The 22,519-nt window shown below is 41.8% G+C and overlaps 1 protein-coding gene across 1 annotated transcript; it reads right to left on the reverse strand.

Annotated features, from left to right (window-relative positions):
- Positions 1–298: 298 nt before the first annotated feature.
- Positions 299–21,521, reverse strand: tubgcp6 (tubulin gamma complex component 6). The gene is given in 26 exon segments (XM_029433624.1): positions 299–801; positions 1,252–1,445; positions 2,635–2,848; positions 3,444–3,576; positions 4,167–4,361; positions 5,804–5,945; positions 6,706–6,874; positions 8,394–8,555; positions 9,058–10,822; positions 10,915–11,013; positions 11,138–11,276; positions 12,234–12,349; positions 12,799–12,887; positions 13,346–13,427; positions 13,955–14,062; positions 14,064–14,105; positions 14,983–15,122; positions 17,135–17,226; positions 17,381–17,490; positions 17,592–17,655; positions 17,770–17,891; positions 18,218–18,376; positions 19,347–19,560; positions 19,782–19,945; positions 20,091–20,899; positions 21,221–21,521. Coding segments are annotated over 25 exon segments (5,595 nt in total). The 5' UTR covers positions 20,880–20,899; positions 21,221–21,521; the 3' UTR covers positions 299–709.
- Positions 21,522–22,519: the final 998 nt, after the last annotated feature.

The following is a 22,519-nucleotide window of genomic DNA, read 5'->3' on the forward strand; positions in this document are numbered from 1 at the left end:
AGAAACCAAATCCTCTTATTGTGGCCTGCTGCAGCCCATTACACTTACAGCTGTGCTGCATAGTCTTGATATATTTTTAATGCACCGTCAGGAAAACGTCTGGGTATCCATTTCAGTAATATAGCAAAGACTGCATTTTCTCCCTTCTTATTTCCTAAATGGCTGAAGTTGACATAATCCACAACCCTTGAAGCTTTAAACCTTATTTGTTGTAGTTTTCTACAAACTATGCTAACATGTAACCTTTTAGTACTTATGGAAATGTGTTTTCTTTACATCACAAAATAACACTGGCATCAACACTAGAGAATAAAGCATTTAATGAACAAGGCATTTTTGCTTTTGTATTTACAGAATACATAATTTATATGCACTTATCTACATAGCTGGAGGCACGCCCGAGTGTCAGACTTTACAGCAGGCATCAGCATTATCTCAATTACAAACTTTGGCAGCATACAGTTTTAGGAGTAAAGCATTTAATCAAGCACACGAGACATGTAGTTCAAACTGCACGGCCTAATAAAGCACCGGTGGGGGGGTTTTTAAATATATTTTGAACACTGAAATGAATGTATTATATACGTCTGATTTTCTGACATGGTACACGATGGATGCATTGGATAAGTATCTAACAAAACATATGCCACCCTGTGTTATCTAAGGACTCGCACTTAGCTCATGTACGACATACAAGACAAAACACAGCTCAGGAGTCTTTGTAGTAGTTGTTGAAGTTGATGCGGAGAAGGAAATCCTCGAGATGAGGCTGGTAGCCTCTGTTCACCAGCTTGGTCACCACTGAGAAGAAGAAGAAACATAAAGCACTTTTGTAACTTTGATTTAGAAGCGTTCTAAATATCTGTTTAGTATGAAACCCCCTCTTTTGTTTTACTATCCCCTCTGCCGCGGCTCGGCTAGGAAATTATCTGTGGAAATAAAAATGGGAACTATGTACTTAAGACACCGAGATGCCTCCACACAAATCAAGTCTCATTATCTTCCCGTAAACTTTTGAAAGTATGTACTTTTACACACTGAAACATTACTCACCACATACCTTTAGGAAGGTATCCCGTAATAACCAGCATGAACGGGAAGAGCGATTAAAGGCAGCAAAACTCAATTAAATCAGGCAGTAAATAAACTATAGTGTTATCCAAAACATGTTCACACTCCTAATCTGAATCACACCGAGGGGGTGAGCACATGCACACAAGTTACGTATATAAAAACTACTCTGCCCTTTACCTTTGAAAAGGAACTGAGAGTAATACTTGAAGGTGTTGTACGACTGCTGCATGGCAATGAAGCTGGGGTGCACTGCCTCCCCCTGCTGGCTGCCCCAGGGCTGTGCGATCAGCTGGGCACGAAACTTGAGAATCAGGCTGAAGATGCTGTGGATGATGTTCATGACCGGAGCCGCCTTCTCCGTCAGCAAACCCCTGGGGAGGCAAGAAGAGTGCAAAGTTTAAGAAACATGACAAGGAACTTTTCAGATGTGCTGAAATTATACAGAGAAAAGTGTGATACTGACAACCTCACCTAATGAGATTCAATCATTCATCAGGTTCAAAAGTTAGCCTCATCACCAGCTGGAATTTTAATTAAGTTGTTATGAGGAGGTTGAATAATTGTATATGAAATTATGGGTGCAGAGTGCCACTTCAACTTGCTGTGCCTGCACAGAGCCTGAAGGAACAATTTCACTCCCATGAATCTTTCTGCATGTTGTCATGTCGGTATGTCGCCTTTAAAAATGACCTAAAGCGATAAAATCAAATATTTGTTGCCGATTCTTTTTCTGTGGATCGACTAATTGATTAATCGACTTTTCTTTCAGCTCTAGTACCCGGCAGAAACTAAACTATGGCTTTATTATCTATACTAGAGACGAACCCGTCAATTTAAACATAAAACACAACAATGAAAGCATCTGGACCTGAGCCTGAATGAGCGGGGGAGGCACCAATCAAACCTTTTCTTCTGCCAATACCAACTCTGATACCTCGTCTAAGGTGTGCCGATTACCACGTTTAAAATCTCCATACCTTGCTGTGTGTTAACACTGTAACATCAGAACACTGAAAAATGCCCATCACACCCTGACCAATATTTGAGATGAGAAAAACTCAAATCTTTAATGTGTTACTGCAAAATATATAATACATAAAGATCAGTAACAAAAACTATAATTGAATGTATTTTAATTAAGGCAGCATCATCAACAATAATTATACTAAATTACACTACAAGGTATTTGTGTGGCGTGACTTCCTGTTTGAAATGTACTCCGGTGATGTGTTTTGGGTGTATTCAGTGTGTACCTATGTTATGTAGTTTATGCATGCAATCTTTGACTTTACAAGGTTATTTGTGTCTGCGCTCACATGGGGTGCACAGGCTATAAGCTGATAACACGAAATACTGAACGCTGTGATCACTCAACACGCTGAAAAGCTTAAAATGTATCGCATTCAAGGGGAGACGAGGACATTTGGTCTTGTTCCAAAGTGTCGTCTCCCATGCAATACATTTATAATATCATATCATCTATTTTCTGCATGGAGATAACAAGAGATATATTGCAATACATACTGACTCCATGGACATATATGTAGCTCCAGCCCTCACCTGAAGATGGCTCTGTTGAGGTAGTCTGCATGAGTGCGGTGGATGGCGTCCAGGTCGTTGGCAGTGGCCAGCTTGGCCGTGAACTCGCTCCAGGACACTTGCAGGATCTGGTTGGCGATGTATCCCTGTATCACCTTGACAAAATGCTGCATCTCATGTCTGTATAGCTGCAGCTGATGAAACTGCACCGAGCGACCGGCACCTTTCACCAGCGCTGGGGGGAACAGAGATGGAAACATGTCATGATCAGTGCTGCAGGGGATGAGATGTGATCTGCTGCTAAATCAACAACTTTGGGCTCTTTATTCCTGTTGGTAAGCTATTTGAATTCACTTTGGGCACATGGGACACATTGGGACTTGGTAATGAAAATAATTGATGGTTAAAGCTATAGTAAGGATTACAATGTAATTGAGTGCAGTCCTGCTTGCGGTCAAAAATGCATACTGTACGAAGAAATCATAATTCTTTCCTTGTGATCAGAAATATTATTGTTTTAGTCGCTGAAGTTTACGTCCCTGTAACACCTTAATACTTAGCGTTTTCCCTTCAGGGTATCCATTTAAGTAGTCTCTGCACAGGCTTTTACTGATCAATACTATCCAACCCAGTGAAGCACACTGTTTTACAACAGTCCCACTGCTATGAGATGTGCTTTGTATAAATAAAACATGAAGGAATCGCAGCATTCCCCTCAATGAATATTTTATAAACAGTTGAAGCAGAGCGGGAAGAATTTTAGCTCTTCCTTCTCAGAGGTAAAGTGGAGTCTGAGCGGGGGGGGGGGGGGCCTCAATCGACAGTCTCACCTGTTCTCTTGAGGTGGAACCAGACTTCGCGGAGGCTCCACACCATGTGTTTGAGCTGCAGCACGAACGAGAACAGACGGTTGTACTTGTTCATGCAGCTGTCCGTGATGATGATGTTCAACGGCCAGTCCACCTGGGAGATGAAGGAAAGAGGGGAGGGGAGGGGGAGGGGGAGGGGGGGGGGAGTGTGTGAAGGTGTGAGTGTGAAAGAAAGTGAAGGAACAAGTAACAGGAGTTGGGAAGAACAAGTAAAAGGGAGAGTGACGAATGAGGCGAGAGGAGGGGAGGCGAAAGGTGCGAGTGCAGAGATGTTGATAAAGGAGGTGAGAGGATGGTGAAGGGAAGGCAGGGTGGTGAGAAATAAGGAAAAGATATACGAGGAGAGAGCGAAGCAACAGATAAAGATACGGAAAGAGAAGGAAGCGATTCAGCAGGAGAGGGGAACAGTCAGGAGTGTGAAGAACACAGAACAAGAGCAGAGGACAATACTCGCAGCATTAGTCACTGTGCATGTCACCCAAAAGACTCAACTCCAATCAATCTACAAGGTTCAACCATTAAGTGTGTGATAAGCTCATTTGACACACCCAGAGCAGTTTGTCAAAACATGACAGGTTGTCGCATTCATGCTGCCACTCAGGCAGAGACAAGCGCACTCATGCAAGCGCACTCATGCAAGCGCACACACTCAGTTACTCACTCCATTAGAACACACTTCCTCACCTTGTAGCGTAGCTCCAGACAGTTGAGAGAATCAGGGGCGTGCGGGTGGAAGGTCTCTGGGAGGAAGCGCAGAGCGAAGGTGAAGTTACCTGCTAGGGGGGTGTCCCCGTGTAAGCTGTACTGCAGCGCCTTACTGAGGATGGAGTTCAGGACGAAAGGGGTCAGCAGCTCGCCAGGAGTCTGGCCGCTGCCCAGCTGGATGGAGGAGACATTTGCCAGATAAATACACAAAGATCAACCCAAGGATTACCAATACCTCTTCACCGATCGTTTCAAATAAGCCAACCAAAGCCCAGGAGTCGGCAGGTTTTCATCCCAAACAAACACTGCATGTAGCTGATTACAATGATTAGCTCGCTTTCCGGTTGAAGGTGTGCTAATCAGTGAGATCAGCTGGTGTAGTGTTTGGCTGGAACAAAAACCTTCTGTCTCATAGGCCTCAAGAGACAGATGTACATGAATGTTTCTGCAGAACAGCACCAAGGTGTTAGCAAAGGCTGCGCTTCTTATTTCACGGCAGGAAGCTCGGGCTTAACATAAGTGGTGTCGGGAATCTAAGCATCGACGCATTATGTGCTGCAAAACAGGCACAGAGAGCAATTAAATTGCGAAAACAATTTGACAATGTGAAAGATGTCACTCGTAGTGATAAACTAGACAGACAATCACCTGAAGCTGCAGCTGGCGTCGGCTTTAAAGATCTTAATAGTGTTTCAGCTCATTGTTAAGCTGTCCGGCCCACAACTCCACTGTTTTGATGTTTTTGCTAAAACCCAGAAGAGATTCCCCTCAGGAGTTTGCAGAGTGAGTATTGGACCTACATTAGCTTGGTGGCCAGAAACAAAACTCTAATCTGTAACTGCTGGACTTGTGAAATAAGCAAATGTTTGCTAACAAGTTCACTACATCAACTTAAAATGTAATATTTTAAAAAGGTGTGTAAGAAACACATTGCCCCCAGAGGATAGATGTGGTGAACGTCTTAGCAAACAGCCACATTATCATTCGTTTGCAGTCATGTCTCTGGCTACCCGATGCATGTTAAGTCCAATATTCTTTCTCCTTTAGCTCTCTTATTGGTCTAACTCCTCTGTGGGTTCGATCACAATAAACAACCCCGTTAACGTGACACGTAGTCATTCAGTCCATTATTTATATAAAAACATTGATTCGAGCAGCTTTCAGAACGGTCAACTTTGCTTGGACATTTCTCAACAGCAATCTTTCTTTTTTTTTTTAAAGCTATGGGGGACTAATAACTGCAATACACACAGGATCTAGGATTCTATATTACATTTTGCTGGAGAAATTATGAACCCTTACACAAGGCGTTCACCAGGGAACAAGAGTCGGGTAACTTCTGCCCTCCACCTGTGGCGCATTTGTTTTTAAACATCGGCTAACTCTGTGTACTCAAGTTTTAGTTCATTCAGCGTGCACTTAGTAGTTTAAGCATAGAAGCATTTAGTTTACAAGGTTTCCTGTACATGCAGTCCTGATTAAAAACATTTGGCCTTGTTGCAAGCTGTCCTTTCTTGTCCTCTGCTAGAATGCAATAAATGAAAGAAATACAATCCATCACCTTTAGTTTAATGCAGACATAACGTATGACGGAAACGTTCGTAAAAGAACTTCACCTTTTCAAAGAGCAGATCGCTGAGGGACTGTGCAAACTCGCCATCCTCCATCAGCAGGAAATGGCGCAGTGCTTCAAAGTGTCTCTCCACACCTAACTCCACAAAGAAGTAGTCCACAACTGCCTTGTTCACCAAAGATACACTGGGGATGGAAGATGGACGAGAGAAGAGTTTTCACGCACACATCAGGACTACAAATGATGCTGACTTGCATATTTGATAAAGGTTGTGAGGACATCTGGAGAAAGCTCAGGGAATATACTGGTGTTTTCACTTTTTGGATGACTTCTTGCATCCCATTGCTTTAAATTATTTTAAAGAAATTCCCATTTATATAACAGTGGGATTTAGTTGTGGCTCTCTTTAACTGAAGTCAGCAGGGAAGATATACAAATAGAGAACTTGTACAGCATGCGATACAAATGTGTTAATACAAATTTAGAGCAATTAATTCCATTGCTAAATATACTGCACCCCCTCTGTGTGCAGAAGAGGGATAACAAGAAAAAAAGCCATTTATTTACACGCAAAGGCTAAACTGCATAGTGTGCAGAAACATTGCTGGTGAAGAGCTCGTCTGGAGTTCTGATAGAATTTCAAGCAGAAAAAAAAAGGGACCCTACAAAGATGGGAAGTAATAAGAATTTAAATTATTCCTCTAGTGCAAAATGTGCACTTAACTACAGCTTAAGTGGCCTGAAGTATTCGAAAAATGACAAGAGATCAGTGAAAGCCTCACACCTGCATGTTTCTTAAACATAGTATTTGGCTTCCAGGTAAAATAATCATGTCTTTCTCAGACACTCAAAACACACAGACGAGAACTTGTAATGTAGTTAGAAATGTGATGTTTCTAAATCAGACACTTTCCCCCTGCAGCTTTCTTTCAGTCAGACACTTACTGTGTGATGAGCGGGGTAGTGACTGCCTGTTTGATCAGAACTGGCAGGGAAACCATCTCGCTGAGATGGACAGCAGTGGTGTCTGTGGCTCTGCGTAACATGGGGTCCATAGGAAGGCCCCAGGGGCCCCGAGTTACCTGCTTTAGCAGCTGACACTCGGGGGACGAAGCTGCGTGAGAGGCAGATGACAGGCATGTTTGCTGAAGAAATATCACTCTCACAACTGAAGGAAACTTCTGTATTAAATAGTGCAAATAATCTTTTTTATGTATGATTGAATGAAAAAGAAATTATTATCCTAGTACTGTTAGATTTTTGCTAGAATAAATAATGCTAAATAAACAATTGAACCATTTATTAAATGATTAAACTAAGTAGGGCGGATATAATTAGTTGATGGAATTAATTAAATTAAATTAATTTGCAACAATTTTGATAAAAGAGTAATTGTTAGACATTTTTCTAAGTAAAAATGTCTAAATGCTTTCTCAAATGTTAAAATGAACAGGGTTCATCTGTGATAATAAACTGAATATCTTTGGTTTTTTGACTGATGGTCATACAAAACCACCCTTTGGCTCTTTACCATTTTCTATAATGTAATCGATAATGAAAATAATCGTTTGTTGCAGCGCCAACACTAAGGTCTTAAAATGTGTTCATCTTTTAAAAAGAGATGAATCTCTCCGACACAATCTTAACAATAATAAAACAGAAGAGTTGCACAATGGATAGGGTTATTTTGGCTACCTTCTATATTTAAAGTAACACTCCCTAAGTAATTACGGCTCCTGACTTTGATCAGTAGTGTGGAAGATGTATTCGGATGACTGATTTCATGGAGACCCTGGAAGCTGGCATGAATAATAGCAGCATGACACGCAGAGTGAAAAAGACAGGATATCACTTCAACAAACCATGATGCATCCCAACCAAACATAAACCAGACTTAATACCCTTATGAAATATCCCCGCTTTTTATGCAACTTCTGTGTCTGCTGATGGAGTAAATATTTAACAGCCTCTGGAAAAGCATCACTCCTGAACATGTAGAAAGGCTTGTTTTAATTTACATGAAGTATGCTCCAGCGCTTTAAGGTGCATCATTTTTATTTCTCTGGAATTTGACGTACTGTTTTGCTCCATTTCACAAGATGTTTAATTTTCTCATTAAGTTATTTCAGAGACATCAGGCTGCACATACTTTCCAACCATGTAGATATGCTCACATTCTTCAATTAAGACGACAGGCTACTATCAGAAGATCAGGGGAGCCTATTTAATTTTTTTTACTAGATTTGTACGTTTAGGCTTCTGCTATTGAAGACCAAAACCGTGTAGAAAATATGTATTTATTTAGAGATTAGCTTCATTTGTGATACTAATTGGCTATAAAACTGTAATATATTGCTCACTGTTCTTGAATAATTGAATTCCTACTTTAAAGTTTTCTGTTATTCTACATAACTCCATTTCTTCTCCTACAGAGTCAAAATGTGGAGTCCCTCAAGGTTCCGTTTTGGATCCTCTTCTCTTTTCTATTCAAATGCTCCGTTTTGGCAATTATTTGTAGTTACATTGTCTCTGGCCTTACTGTCCAAAGTTCCCTTAGCATATACAGAAATGCTCATGTCTTGAGAATCACATTGCCCACTTAAAATGTGTCCAGTCATATGATTGCAACTTACCCATTAGGTTGTAGCAGTCTTCGTATTGTTCCACCTCGTACTGAGCACACAAAGCCAAGAGGTATTCCTGCTCAGACTTCTCCCCAGGGGACAAACTAAAGCCGCCTGCCCAGGCCTCGGTGAACTCATCCATCTGCTCACCAGGTCTGTCCGACTTAGAAACTGAAGAGAGTTGTAGACAGTTACTTTAACATAGAAACACAATTTGCAGTTACATTTGTTTGAGATAATTAACAACAATGCATCAGAGCAAAACACTACTAATATTTATCTTTCCAGGGCTAGAAAAATATAATATCTGGTCAAAACCACAACCTCTAAATTTAGAAAATTATAATTGATACATAATTGAAAATAGAAGTATTTATGAGTTAGTTAGTTACTTTAGTGAGAATTTAGCGAGTAAAAAAGCAGTTCTGTCTTTTTTCCTGTCTTCAATTAAATGTATAAATCTTATTCTCGTTATCGACTTCTCAAGATCATCTCCTTTTAGTATGCGAGTTGTTCTGTTATGTCTTGCTTTTTTCTAATTGCATCAACTCAAGAGTGAGTTTATTGATCTGGATTACATTTGCATCAACGATCATAACATCTTATACTATCTCACTTTAGTGCCTCTCAACTGCAGAATGTGTATCACTTAAATATTATTCATTGTCTTTACCATCTTCATTGTCTCCTGTCTTCTGCTGATTCAAGATGTCACTGGCCTTCACCACGCACCCAACTGCAAGTGAAGAATCTGATGAGTGGCCATAAGTGCTGCCTGATAGTGCAGAGGGTTGCAGCTCTCTCCCCAACACCATACAACCCCCCCCCAGCGTAGAATCAGAGGAGTGGCCGTAGGCGCTGCCGGGTATTGGTGATAGAAGTGGTTCAGATTTGGACACAACACATCCATTGACTAAATTTGAGTCTGAAGAATGACCGTGGACACAGCCGGGTAGAGGAGAACGTTTGGGTTCGTCTCCTGAAACTACACATCCACCACCCAACCCTGAGTCTGAAGAGTGACCATAAGAGCTTCCAGGTAGAGCAGACAAGGCAGGTTCATCTCCAGATACGACACAGCCGGATTTAAGCGTGTCGTCTGAGGCATGCCCATGTTTACTATGACGAGGTCTTGCTTCAGGTACGTTGGACACAAACTCGCCCACTTTTATATTAGCATCAGAGGAGTGACCGTGGATGCTGGGAGCAGGAAGTGGTGTGACAACATCTGAAATATTCTCTCCAACTTTAATGTGGGAATCTGAACTGTGACCATGAACGTTGGGGAAGGACAGAGGGGCATCGACGTCTGAAACATTCTCACCGACTTTAAAGTGATCATCTGAAGAGTGACCGTAAACACTGGCGGAAGGTTGAGGAGCAACAACTTCCGAAACATGTTCTCCAATCTTGATGTGGGATTCAGAGGCATGTCCGTGGACGTTAGGGGATGGAAGAGGAGCGGTTACCTCCAATACAAGCTGTCCGATCTTTATGTGAGCATCAGAGGAATGTCCGTGGATGCCAAGTGAAGGCTGCTGGGCAACGGCATCTGAAACCGGCTCTCCGGCTTTTAGGTGAGCACTGGAGACATGAGTGTTTGGCAAAGAAATATTATCATCAGCTTTATCTTGTGCACTTGCATCAGGGGGATCAATCCTACCACAGTCAGAAAGACTGGTCACTGCTTTGTGATGACAATCATCTTTGCCACTTTGCTCTGGTGTGGTGGACAGGGCCGCATCAAACACATCATCGTCTTTTGCAGCCTCAACAGATTTTCCCTCGTCTTTATTTGCCTCTACCTTAATTTCTAAATTCACCATTTCAGTCTTCGGTTCTTCCGCCTGCTTGTTGTCTGTCATTGAGCCGCTCCCATCTACTAGCTGCACTGAGGCTTGAGAGGGATGTCCATAAATGTTTGATGATTTAGATCTATTTTGGGGCTCCTCCTGGGTGTATTGGCCTAGAGGAAAGATGGATTTGGTGGCTTGGCCAAAGGGGCTGGCTTTGGGGAGACCATCCTGGACTTGAGAAATGTTCTCTCCTATGGGGATGTGAGAAAAAGAGGGATGGTTTTGGATCATGTCATGCTGGACTTCAGTTCCCCAGCGTGGCCGGGGCTGGACTGAGGCTTGGCCAGTGATACCCTCAAATGGACTAAAGGGGGCACAGAAGTCATAGTCTACTACTTGTGCTGTAGGACACACTTCAGGTAGGTCGGAGCCGATCTCCTGTAGGGCGATATCCACCTGTTGACTGGCAGAATTTGATGACTTGGGGAGAAAATCATTGATGTCGATGTCCTCAGAGATGAGGGCAGGGTCTACTGTAAGGGGCTTGAGGGTGGATGAAGATGGGTCAGGCGGTGATGATACAGCATGAGATTCTTGAGTCTCCGCTGGTTGCTTCTCAGACGGGTCCTGAGTGAGAGATTCCTGTTGGGAGAAGATACCATTGAGCAAACACTTCTGTAGAACATAATTAAAAGGAAAGAAATGGAGATTTATGTTGAAACGGGTTGTAATACCAGTGTTGGTTGTGGTGCTGTCTGTTGCGCTGAGAGAACAGGTGGCAACACTTCCATGGGAGGTCTCCCCTGGCCTAAAGGATATTTCTCTAGCATTGCCTGGAAAGAAGCAACGAGAGCTTTGTTTAACATTACTTCTCTTACCTTAAATCATCTCTTTAATATCTTCTCCTTGACCTCTGTGTGTGTGTGTGTGTGTTTTCCATGTGAATTCATTACAAACCTCAGTCTGCTGCCTGTCATGCATGATGAACTGAGCCCGGGCTTCGTCAAGTCTCATTCGCTGCACCCGCCACATGGCCCGTCTCTCTCGGCAAGCTGCCTCCTCTGACATACGGCTGTACTGAGCTATCAGATCATTCCTACAATGTGAGCGCGGTAACACACAAGTTACAAGTAAATAATCTAGATGAGGATTTCACCCATAGCAACTTGCAGTAAATGTATGTTTAGGAGAGGGTTTATGTGAAAGGGCATGCCTTGTTTTGTTTTGTGCTCCATTGTTGTGACACATGGCTGTTGAGGATCAAATATGCAACCTCTAATTTATGGGATTGTTCTTTTTCTCAACAGCTCATACAGTCAGCAGATATACTTTGCTCCAGTTAGCTTCATATTAGTACTCAACTTAAATAAGGATAGCAAAATATTAATATACTTGCTACTCTTCCTAAGCACAGATTGGCTGCCGTGATTCTTGCCAACAAGTACTATGTCTTTATTGAATGCCGAATCATTTATATTTAAATGCGAGTGCAAATCATCCAGCAATCAGTGTTCTTTCTACTCTGCAATGATAAGCTTTAGCGTGCATGCGCTCATCAGGGACTCTGATAAGCGTATTGGTCGGCAATAAGCCTGTGTGTGAATATGTGCTTTCAGGCTCTGTGATGGCTCTGAATTCAATTATGAGCAATTTCCTTAACCAATTGTCGGCCGCTTTAATGATCTATAATTGATTAATCAGCCTCTAAAATAAGAAATATAAGTTTTTACCTAGTAGATATGGAATACTTCCCCGGCACATCCCAAATAATAAGGCATTTAAATCTTGAAACCTTATAACAAATACTACAGCAAGGCAGTAATGGTGAAGCTGTGAATTGGTTAGCTAAAGAGCTGCAGGGGGCAGGCGCAGGTAAGCGCTGACCTTAAACACCTCGTTGAGCCAAATAAATATCCGGCACAGATGGATTTGATGTCCCATCATGTTTGCACATAGTCAGTCAATATATTCTATATCAAATTAAATCTTACCAAAGATTAATCAATCAATAAAACATATTTATCTCTAGTGGTGGCTGTAAAAGCAGTCAGACCTGGCTCTCTGCTCCAGTTGCTCCTCCAGGGCTTGTAGTCGCTTTTCTCTATCCCTCAGCTCTCTGGCAAAGCTGAAGTCATCCCCCTCATGCTTCTTCGCGGCTACACTTCGCCACTGGTGCCACACACACGCACACGCAACACACACACACACACACACACACACACGTATCATTGCTTTCAGCTTCTATAATGGTCATCAAAACCGTGGGAGGAGTGTAAGAATCTAAATTTCTGTTGACATTATTCTTTCCCGAACATATATTCTGATCTGACAGATGTGTTGATTTTAAAGTGATAACAATGTGTCAAATGACAATGTGAAAGGGGTCACCTGTAGTGATGAACCTACGGGGTATATCTCCTAAATCTGCAGCTCCCCTCAGTTTTATAGCAGAGTGTCACCTCAATATTCAGCCTTATTGCCAATAAGTTGGCGTTTTCTTACTCTCATACATGCTCACACATTTCTCAACACAAACATTCACAGGTTCATTTTTAAATATGTCACTCTTATTCAACATTTTTTCAGTCACTCTCTCTCTCTCTCACACACACACACACCTCTTGCTCCTGCTCCAGGTGCTGTTTCAGCTCCTCAAAACGCTCCCTCTTTTTGGCCTCCACAGCCAGACGTTGAGACACCTGGCGTCCTACAGGAGCCGAGAGAGATAACAGTGGGCTGCTTACCCCCCCGTATCGAAAAGTACATAACATCTCTGTCACACACACACACACACACCATCTGCCTCACGCAAACCAAGATGCCAAGGCATAGAGCATCAGGCCAGACTTTTCACCACCCCTCCCAAACTTTGCCACACATCGTTTTGATGTAATAAATCACGTGAAGACTTTTATAAACTGTGCGAGCGATGATTAGATTCCACAGCCCATAGTGCAGTAAGCCATTCAAAGCATCCCTCACAGCTATTGCCCGTGTGCATCTCTGCTGCTCTCCTGAAGGAGGAATGAATGCAGCTGAACGAGACTCTCGTAGTCAAGAGCCAAGAAAAGCAAGTGTGTGCTTTATATAGAGGTGTGCATATACATCAAGCACTATATAAAATCATAATGTGTGTGTGTGTGTGTGTGTGTGCGTAACACTAACCGCGGATGCTCTCCAGGGTTTTGGCTGCTGAGTCTCTGACCTGATTGATCAGCTCCTGGCGTGCCTGCTCTGCTCGCTGGGCCTTACATAAAGACAGACAAGAAATCATCATTAACAAAGATCTATCCGGCTGCCCTGTAGCTCACCTCTCCTCCTCCAGCCTCTGCCAGTCAGCACACACACGATATAGGTCATACACACACAGGTTGTTACACTAAATCAAGCAGCGTGCATGCCCCCGACTACAGCTGCATCATTATAATGACTCTCTGTTGCAATTCTCAGTACTCGAGGGTTAGTGTCACCATCATGGATCATGTAATGAAAAAAACTCCTCTCTCTTTCTTAAGGGACAATACCTGTGTAATGACTTGTCTTACTGCAGGTTTACCTTCTCTCCCTGAAGTTTAGGCTTCCCTTGACTGTTAAAGATCCATTTAAGTCAGCTAGCAGAGAAATAACTGTCTTTATTAAAGTAATACACCATGTTTGACTGCCATGTCTACTAACATAGGAACACATTCTTATATCTTTCTTTATGCTAATTTGACCAAAGCTCTTGTCAGATATAAGTGAGGAGTAGCAGACAATATGCATTAGTCTCAGTACTTGCTCCTCCCTGCTGATGGCGCTGTGCTTAGCAACCCTCTCCATGCGTCCGCGGTACACAGCACAGTCCCTCTCAATCTCCTCCACCTCCCGGAGGGAGAAGGTGACAGGCAATGCGAGGCACCGGCAGCTCCGACCAGCAGATGTAGTGCTGTGGACACAGTTAAAGAGAATGCTTCTAAATGCTTCTAAAATGTGTGTATCTGATGCTTTTCCTTGTCTTACATTACAGTAAACTATTGGTTGGACAAAAACAAAACGCAATTTGGAGACGTCACCTTGGATTCTGGGAAATTGTGATGATTTTTGTTTAAATGTGATGTTTTATAGACCAATTAATCAAGAAAACATCATCATCTGCATCGATTTCATTTCAGAAGCAACAAATCCTAGGTTTAGAAATTGGGACTAGGAAATGGTTCGCATTTCAAATAAAACTTTAAAAACAAAAAATCAATTATTTTGGATCGACTACTGGGTTATTCGACTAATTGATTCCCCCCCTGGTTACATCACAATGGTCACATCAGAACAAAGTATATATCTAAAATGGCAATATGTTTTAAAAAGCAGGACTCAACATTCTGCAGTGACAGAGAGCAGAACAACTCTGCCTCAGTACCACGAGACAATGAATCACAACACTGATGCATGTGCGGTGGTAACATTTTCAAAGAGCCCATGTTGCAGTATTGATTATTTGTCCCATCCCCTTACGGCAGTATGGATTTCCACATTGGCAGAAGCGTGTTGTGGCAGGTAGATAATTGTGATGTGTGCATCTCTTCACCAACACGGTACATTGAATGACTGTTAACAGCCAGAAAAACAGATCAAATATGGTAGGGTAATTTTAAGGTTTAATGTTCTAACGCCCTTATTTATACACTGCAAACAACATTCAAAGATTCTCTTTGTACTGAATAAATTAAGACTTAATTAGGCATCAATATCTTTACACAACATTCAACAGCAACAAATCCCCCGTCTGCAGCATATGTGAATGTGTTTAAACGTGCAAAACAAACCTGCGGGCAGCAGATCTTAAGGAGGTTGATGGTCTTTCCACAGACGTACACATCATTGCCGATGTGTCTCAGGAAGACGGGCACACAGTCCTCCACATCCTTTGAGATCAGAGTGTAGCCTTGGACCCAGAAGTGTTTGTCTGTAAGAATTCAAAGACGCCTATTACATGCCGCTCTATTTAGACCAAGTTGTTTGACTGCTCCATTATGCTTCTGATAACAGTAGACTAGCAACTGAAGTAAAAAAAACAAGTATTAGTGGTGGAGCAATGCCCTGCACTGGGCCTAAAACTTTTCCTTATTAGTATGACTTACGGGGCATTGCAAAACTCTGGTCGCTTGGATTAACACTTGGAAATTGTTAGCGCTTAGCTCAGTGATCCTAAGCAAAAAGCATACGAGAACATGAATGCACTGAGCTTCCAGAGCTCTTTACAGAAAGCCTGCGGCTTGCCAAGAAAACTTAGCCGCTGATTGCTTCCCTGGCTGACGGACTTCGAGGAGAACAATGACATTTGTGTGTCCTCCAAAAAGCAGGAGCGAGAAGTGCAGAGGTTCAGTGCGGGAGTTGATGAGGTGTAGCCGATGAGCAAATGAACCTCTTAGACAGACAAAGCCGAGGTGATGGTCTGACCTTGAATGAGATGTTGCATGACATACAATATTTGGACAGGCTATGATTCATATAAAACCATATTTATGGAGTACTGTCAAAATGAAGCAGTTACAGTGTGTACTCATTTGGGGAACAGGCTGTCATCCAAATTGATGATTACTTACAAACAAATCTCTAATACAAGGCTGCAACTTATAATTACTTTCAATCTACTAATTTGCTGATTATTTTCTCAATCAATCATTTTGTCTATGATTATTATATTTAGCTAGAACCACATTTTCAAATGTCGTTTAATCATTTCAGTCCCACCATGTGCTTTCTCGTTTTCACAAAATGTAAAAAACAAATGGTTTTATTTCTATCGGTAACAATATTAGAGTATAAAATACTGTTTTATTAATGTTGTTACTATAACTGCAATTATAAGTCGATTCGTTTTATATGCAAATATTTTGATAACCAACAAAAACGCCCAAAATGTGAAAGCTCCAGGCTTATAAATGAGAATTCATTGCTTTTCTTGGTCTTAATAATAATAATAATAATAATATTAATAATAATAATAATAATAGTACTACTACTAATAATAATATTATTATTAATGATAATAATAATATAATAGTACTAATAATAATAATAATAATAATAATAGTACTAATAATAATAATAATAATAATAATAATAATAATAATAATAGTACTAATAATAATAGTACTAATAATAATAGTACTAATAATAATAATAATAATATATTTTACTGGCATATCGATTTTCCAAAAAAAAAGAGTCTTACATTATATTTATATTATATTATATGTAATCTCCAGGGGGGGGGGACTTTTTATGACATCACCTTTTAATCTAGGATATTGTGATTGTTTTTTCTTTTTCTTTTTCCTGATGTTTTGTAGACAAAATGATTCATCAGTAGATCGAGAAAATAATAAGCCGTTCAATAGATAATACAAAATAATTGCTAGTTGCAGCCGTAATTGCAACCCTCACATTAAAGTTTGACTTGAGGTAAAACAAATGAATGTGTCTTTATATCAAACAGCAAATATTAATCTTCAATCAGACAGTTCCTGTAGAGTCCAGATTGGTCTGTATTTTCCTGCTCTGCGTGATCATCTCCTCCCGTCTCAACCACTCTTTTGCTCTCCTTAAAGAGACACTCATTATTACACTAAACAAATGAAGTCAGCAAGGTTTGTCAAGGGCAATTACAAGAGAAGACATGCAGGCAGCATGTTTTTTACCAACTAAAAGAATAAAGGAACATTATTTATCTGCGTCTGTCCCTGTGGCTTACGCAGCGGAGATGGCTCTGGTCTCCAAAGCTGTGGGAGCTGATTTTGTTTCCCACTGATTATCATCCAATAACTTCATGACATCCTTTATAGACACAAGGACAAATCCAACTTGGCAATAAAGCCTGTAATGAAATCTATTTTTTTCTGCTAGACAATCTGTCGGGCACTGCAGGCTTTTCCTTTTCAGATCTGGAGACGGCATGTTTGTGAGTCGTCTCACCTCTGCAGCCGAGATAGTCCTCATTGACTTGGATCATGAATTCTCCATAAACATCCCGAAACACGCCGCTGTACACCCAGTCAGACACAAACCTAAGAGAAGTACAGTGAAAACAGTCAATACTCAGTCTTCACCATCCCTGAAAAAAAATCAATAGAGCAAGTTCTGCATATTAATGAGTCAGGTCTTTGGGTTATAATATTTAGTTTTTGAAGACACGTCTGTGTGAGGAACGTAATGACTGACCGTGTATAAGGTTCACAGCTGCTCTTCAGCAGCGACAGCAGGACCGGGTAGTTTTCGTTGCTGCAGTTATTGTGTGCTTCATTGTACAGGTAGGACATCAGTTTAACACCCTGAGGAGAAGCACATGGCACTGAGCTGACATTCCATCTGATAGGCTAAACACAGCCATGATGGATGAAATATTGCAGTTTGCAGATAAAACAGCACTCACCACAGGGAAGGTAGCCTGGCCTGCGCCTATAGGTCCATCTACACAGCACAGTTCTGACAGATACCTTAGATTAAAAAGGAAGCAGAGATTCTTTTGATCCGATCATATTTGCATTAAGGTCCTCTGTATGACTGACGGACTGAACTGTCGACTGGGTGAGATTTGGTTTAAAAATCACCTTAGTTGGCGGCCCACTTTGCGGAAGAGGAAGCCAATAGTCAACAGGCTGAGGGTGGGTGGAGTGCTGAGAACACAAGCCCTGTAGTAATGCAGATACTTCCGCAGACCACCTGTAAAAGCCTTGGAGAGAAACACCATTTCCCTTCAGCATAGATACATCAGCTTGTCCTTCTGCAGTGTTTGACTTTGTTGGATATTGCTGGCTACAGATGTTCAACTGCCTTCACCCTTGTGTATTAAACCTATTTTCTTACATGATTGTATTTGTGTTTTTAGTTTCTGTGAATGCATTGTTTATGTGTATTTGTGTTTGCAAATTGCCCCTTGAGGAATTAATAAAAATTAATGCAAGACCACAAGAATGGCAACAACTAAAGTCCCACGCTGAGTAGGATCAGAGAAGATGTGCAGTCTCAAGGGTATTTATGATTATTATACAAACATACCTGGAAGACTAGGCCTTTTTTGTCAGCACTCTGGAGAGAAAAGCGGCTAAGCCTCAAGTAGTGGGTGCCGTACTGGGCCAGCTCCCCTAAGAGACGAGACACACTCTCTGGAGAGGCTCCTGACACGCACACACCAGGTCTGACGTCAAACTGAACACTCTGCGAAGGAGATTACATATTTACAGATGGCGTGCAAAATACAATGGATAACCATACAGACTAATACAATCTAATAAAATAGCCCTGCAGCAAAGACCGTCTTTGTAAAACTTATAATATTGAATTTGTGTCGAGGCTGTCAAAGAGTCACCTCCATGGTGATTTCTGCAGGCATGCTTTGTGGTGGTATTATTATATTAGACCGCAACACATAATTAGATGTTTGTTATGTTGTCCTTTCCATGATTGTTTTATGAGAATTGGATACAGGCAGGACCCTTCTGGGCAGACAGAAATAACAGACAATATTTTGCAATATAGCACAACACTACCACAAACCACAGCCTCAAAGATTACCTTAGAGTTTAATAAACACCTCTTCGAAAGTGACTCAACAAAACCTTTAACGTCATAAGCCTTGAAGAAGTTGCAGCTGATGCAAGACTATTGTATTAGATTGTAGGTGTTCATGATAGTGTCCAGCCTGCATGTTAATGATAAAGTCTGCTCGGCAGAGAGAACACAAGGAGCTCAGGGAGTGTAAAAAAAAAAGAGAACAAGGATTCAATTTATGTAGTAAATAACTATAATCTTCTGCAGATATAAAAACTTAATGGGAAACAATAAAGCAACACAAGAGCACTCCTGTGGTTTTGTTTTTGGCATTAGGAATATTTTCATTTGTTTCCTCATCATTTAATGTATCTTGTCAAGCGACTGACTGTGCTCGACACTGTCACTTTTGTATGCTGGCTTTTATAAGTCAATTGGGTTTGCACATGCACAGATGGTCCATTGATTCTGCTCTCAGTTTTTCTTCTCTCTGTGTTTTTTTTTTTTAGTAATTGCATTCTGTCACAGTGTTTTTATCACTTCATTCACTTTTATCACTTCAGTCTGACAGACCCCTAAAACAACAAAGCAACTGCATTTTATTGCATTTAAGAGACTGAAGGATAATGAAATGCACCTGGTTGAGAGGGAAGGTTGTGGACGCCACTCCGATCAAGACGTTGAGGAGGTCAAATACCAGTTGTGCCTGAGTGTCCAGGGGCAGCGGGAGGAGCGGAGAGGGTGTGGCAGTGCTAACAACCCGCATCTCCCCCTCCCATAGACGATAGAGCTGGTCAAAGGCCTCCCTGCCTCCCTCTGTTAGATAGAGGGACTCTTTTTTCCCCGGTGGGCTAAAATTCGGTGTTGTGTTTAAGAGAGGGAGAGCAAAATTTGACATTGGATACCATATTTACTAATCAATCAAGACAAAAAATTCTCTCCAACAACTTTGATAATTTCTCGATCACAAGTCGTTTATCAAGCAAAAATGCCGAACATCCCCCCCGGTGTCTGTCGATCTTAAAAACGTGTGATTTTCTCCGGAAAGTAGTTTCAACAGCGTGTCACTTACCAGCCGACAGACTCCCAGCAGCGCCGTCTTCCAGGCTCAAACGTGCGGAGAGCGTCCCATATATCAACGTCTGGAACGGAGCTGGTCTCTGACTGGGAGTCCGGGGTCATGTTGGAAGCTGACTGGAAGCCCTCATCCTCAGACTGATCTAAGAACGGGGGGACCTGTACAGACAACAAGTAATCATAATGATACCATTGCGTAACACTGGGGATTAAACCTAAATCAAACACTGGTGCAGATATGAACCCACTGGCATGTTAAAATGAACTTGAACTGACCTGGCCACATGACAACAACAAATCATACCTTCAAAGCCAGCCCAATTACGTCAATATTACTGGGAACAGGAGGCAGGTCCAGTCTTATGTCAATGTCTGAGGTGCGAGTGTGCTGCAATGCTCCAAACAGTGTCATCCTGGTCTCCCTCTCAAATCTTTCTTCCGCTTCCAATTTAGTTCTCAAAGCCAGCAGTCCCGTGCCTGGAAGGGAAGCCATCAACCTCTGAGTTCCACACAAACTCTCCAAAGTCCCCCATTCCTCCCCACACACTAGACCCCACGACCGGGCCTCCAGCCTCTGCAGCTCCTCGCTCTGGTAGCTCCAGGGTTGAGGCTTCCGCACCACGGTCCTCTCTCGTCTCATGTAGTCCCTGCTGAAAGAGGTAGGGGGGGGAGGTGCAGAACCAGCTAGTTGTACCAAGAGTTCAAGGACTGCATCTACTTCCTTCAGGCCAGAGGATGCTCCCTCCAGCAGCATCCCCAGTTGCTCTTCCAACCTCTCTGCTTCCTCTCGGCACCCTGCCACCCGCAAGTCAAAACATATCATCAGGATTTTGTTTTTGGCTGGTGTACTAGCTGTGGCACTCGGTCCTCCTGAGGCAGTCCCTTTGGTGTCATCTTGAAATAGATTTGACAGCAGGGCGCCATAGGCACACCTCTTGAGAGCTCTGTGGAAGCCTTCCCTGGAGACTCCACCCAGGGCACGGCGTTTCCATGACACTCCAGACAGGCTGCTGTCACACAGGGCACCCAGCAGCTCAGTGATGCTGCTGCTGTTGCAGTTGGACTTCATGCGGTTGTTGGGGCTCGAGTACATGGTGGTAATTTGACCTCAGCCTATATGAGTGAAACAAATTGGATTAAATGGTATAGTTTTCTGTTTACTTAAACAAGTAACTGGGATTCACAGTGTGCACGACTGCCAGAATAATATATCATAGTAATCGTTAAGATACATTTTAGGAACCAGACATGCTCTCAGACGAATCAAAATAAACTAATAAATTATACAGTAACGTTGGATATAAGTTAGATGACAGCTAACGATAGCTAGCTAGCTAAATTAGCTAACGTTTTCTACTGTATAACATACTGCATAATGAAAGAGCCAGACCATTTTCATTCAGAGTTCAAACAATGCTTCTTGAGATTATTTACCCTCTCGAGATGTGTTTTTCGTTAATTATGACAGTTTCAACCATGCATCCGCCCCAAGTGTAACTCCATCCAGCGCATGCTAACGTTTGTTATTAGCAAGCCCCCACGCATCAACTGTATGTCCTGCTTAGCTTGTGTGCCGAGCATGCAGAACCCTGTAGGTGGGTCCCCTACACTGCTCCCAAACGTCTTTATTATTCCGTTTCCTGTCCCATCATATTAATGGCAGTTAATAAACAGTAATGTTGTTGTCACTAGCTAGTCGCTTCATTCAGCTTCCATCATCTAGCTACCGCGGGGCTAAAACTAAATCAGGATCTGCCCCTTTGGATGTGATTGGACAATATGATTTTCAGACTCCGGTGATTGGGTGAGAATGTTTCAGAATCCACGCTGATTGGTCAGCGGAGTTAGTCACTCATAAGACGCTCTGCTGCATTCAGGTGATACGGGAAAAACTGTATATACCACATTCCTACAGTTTGTCATCCACAAAACCCTGTACATGCAAAAATGCAACGTTTAGTTTGTTTTGGAAATCTAAAATAAAATGCACCTCTCTCTGAATGCTTCTGTGAGTATAAGCTAAGAGTAGGCAAAACAATCAACGCAAACAACCAACATTTACGGAACTCAGTTTACTCAAGAGTACAATATTGAGAAACAGCGCGAGATTTACAAAACTCGTGGAAACTCCTGCTGCTTAACGTTATTTTACTATTTTAAATTATTTAAAAGATTGCTTTTTGGCTTTTTGCGTTTATTGGATAGAACAGCTGAAGAGAGACAGAGCAGTGGGAAAGAGATGGGACGACCTGCTGCATGGTGGTAGGCTATATGTTCCTCCTTTCCATTCTGCCCATGATAGATAAGCCAAAACAGTATTTTTCCTGTGCAAAAACAATTATTTCAAAGTGCAGGCGAAGATAAAATGAGGCAATGTTTTAAAGTAAAGTGGATTTTGTCCCTGATCTCTTACATCGGAGTTGCATCAGTAATAGGATCTCCTTGTGGCCAGTAGGAAGAGGAGGAATGAAGTACAGGAAAGAATAACTGTCCAGTGTACCTGGGCAAGTGCATATTGTAAGAAAAACACTTTTTAAATGACCTATCCGTATATCTTTCCACAGCACCATAGTCTAACATAACTAGAACACAACTTTCTTTGAAGAGCTTAAAACTGGCCTTAAATACAATTCAATTAAAAACAATTAACAATATAAATATTTTATATCATCAGGTACGCTCTAGCATTTTTAATGCCACTTGTAATTGTTTTCTTTAATGTGGAACATTAAC

This window comes from Cottoperca gobio, chromosome 6 (assembly GCF_900634415.1).
Source record: "Cottoperca gobio chromosome 6, fCotGob3.1, whole genome shotgun sequence".
In the NCBI taxonomy this organism is placed as follows: Eukaryota; Metazoa; Chordata; class Actinopteri; order Perciformes; family Bovichtidae; genus Cottoperca; species Cottoperca gobio.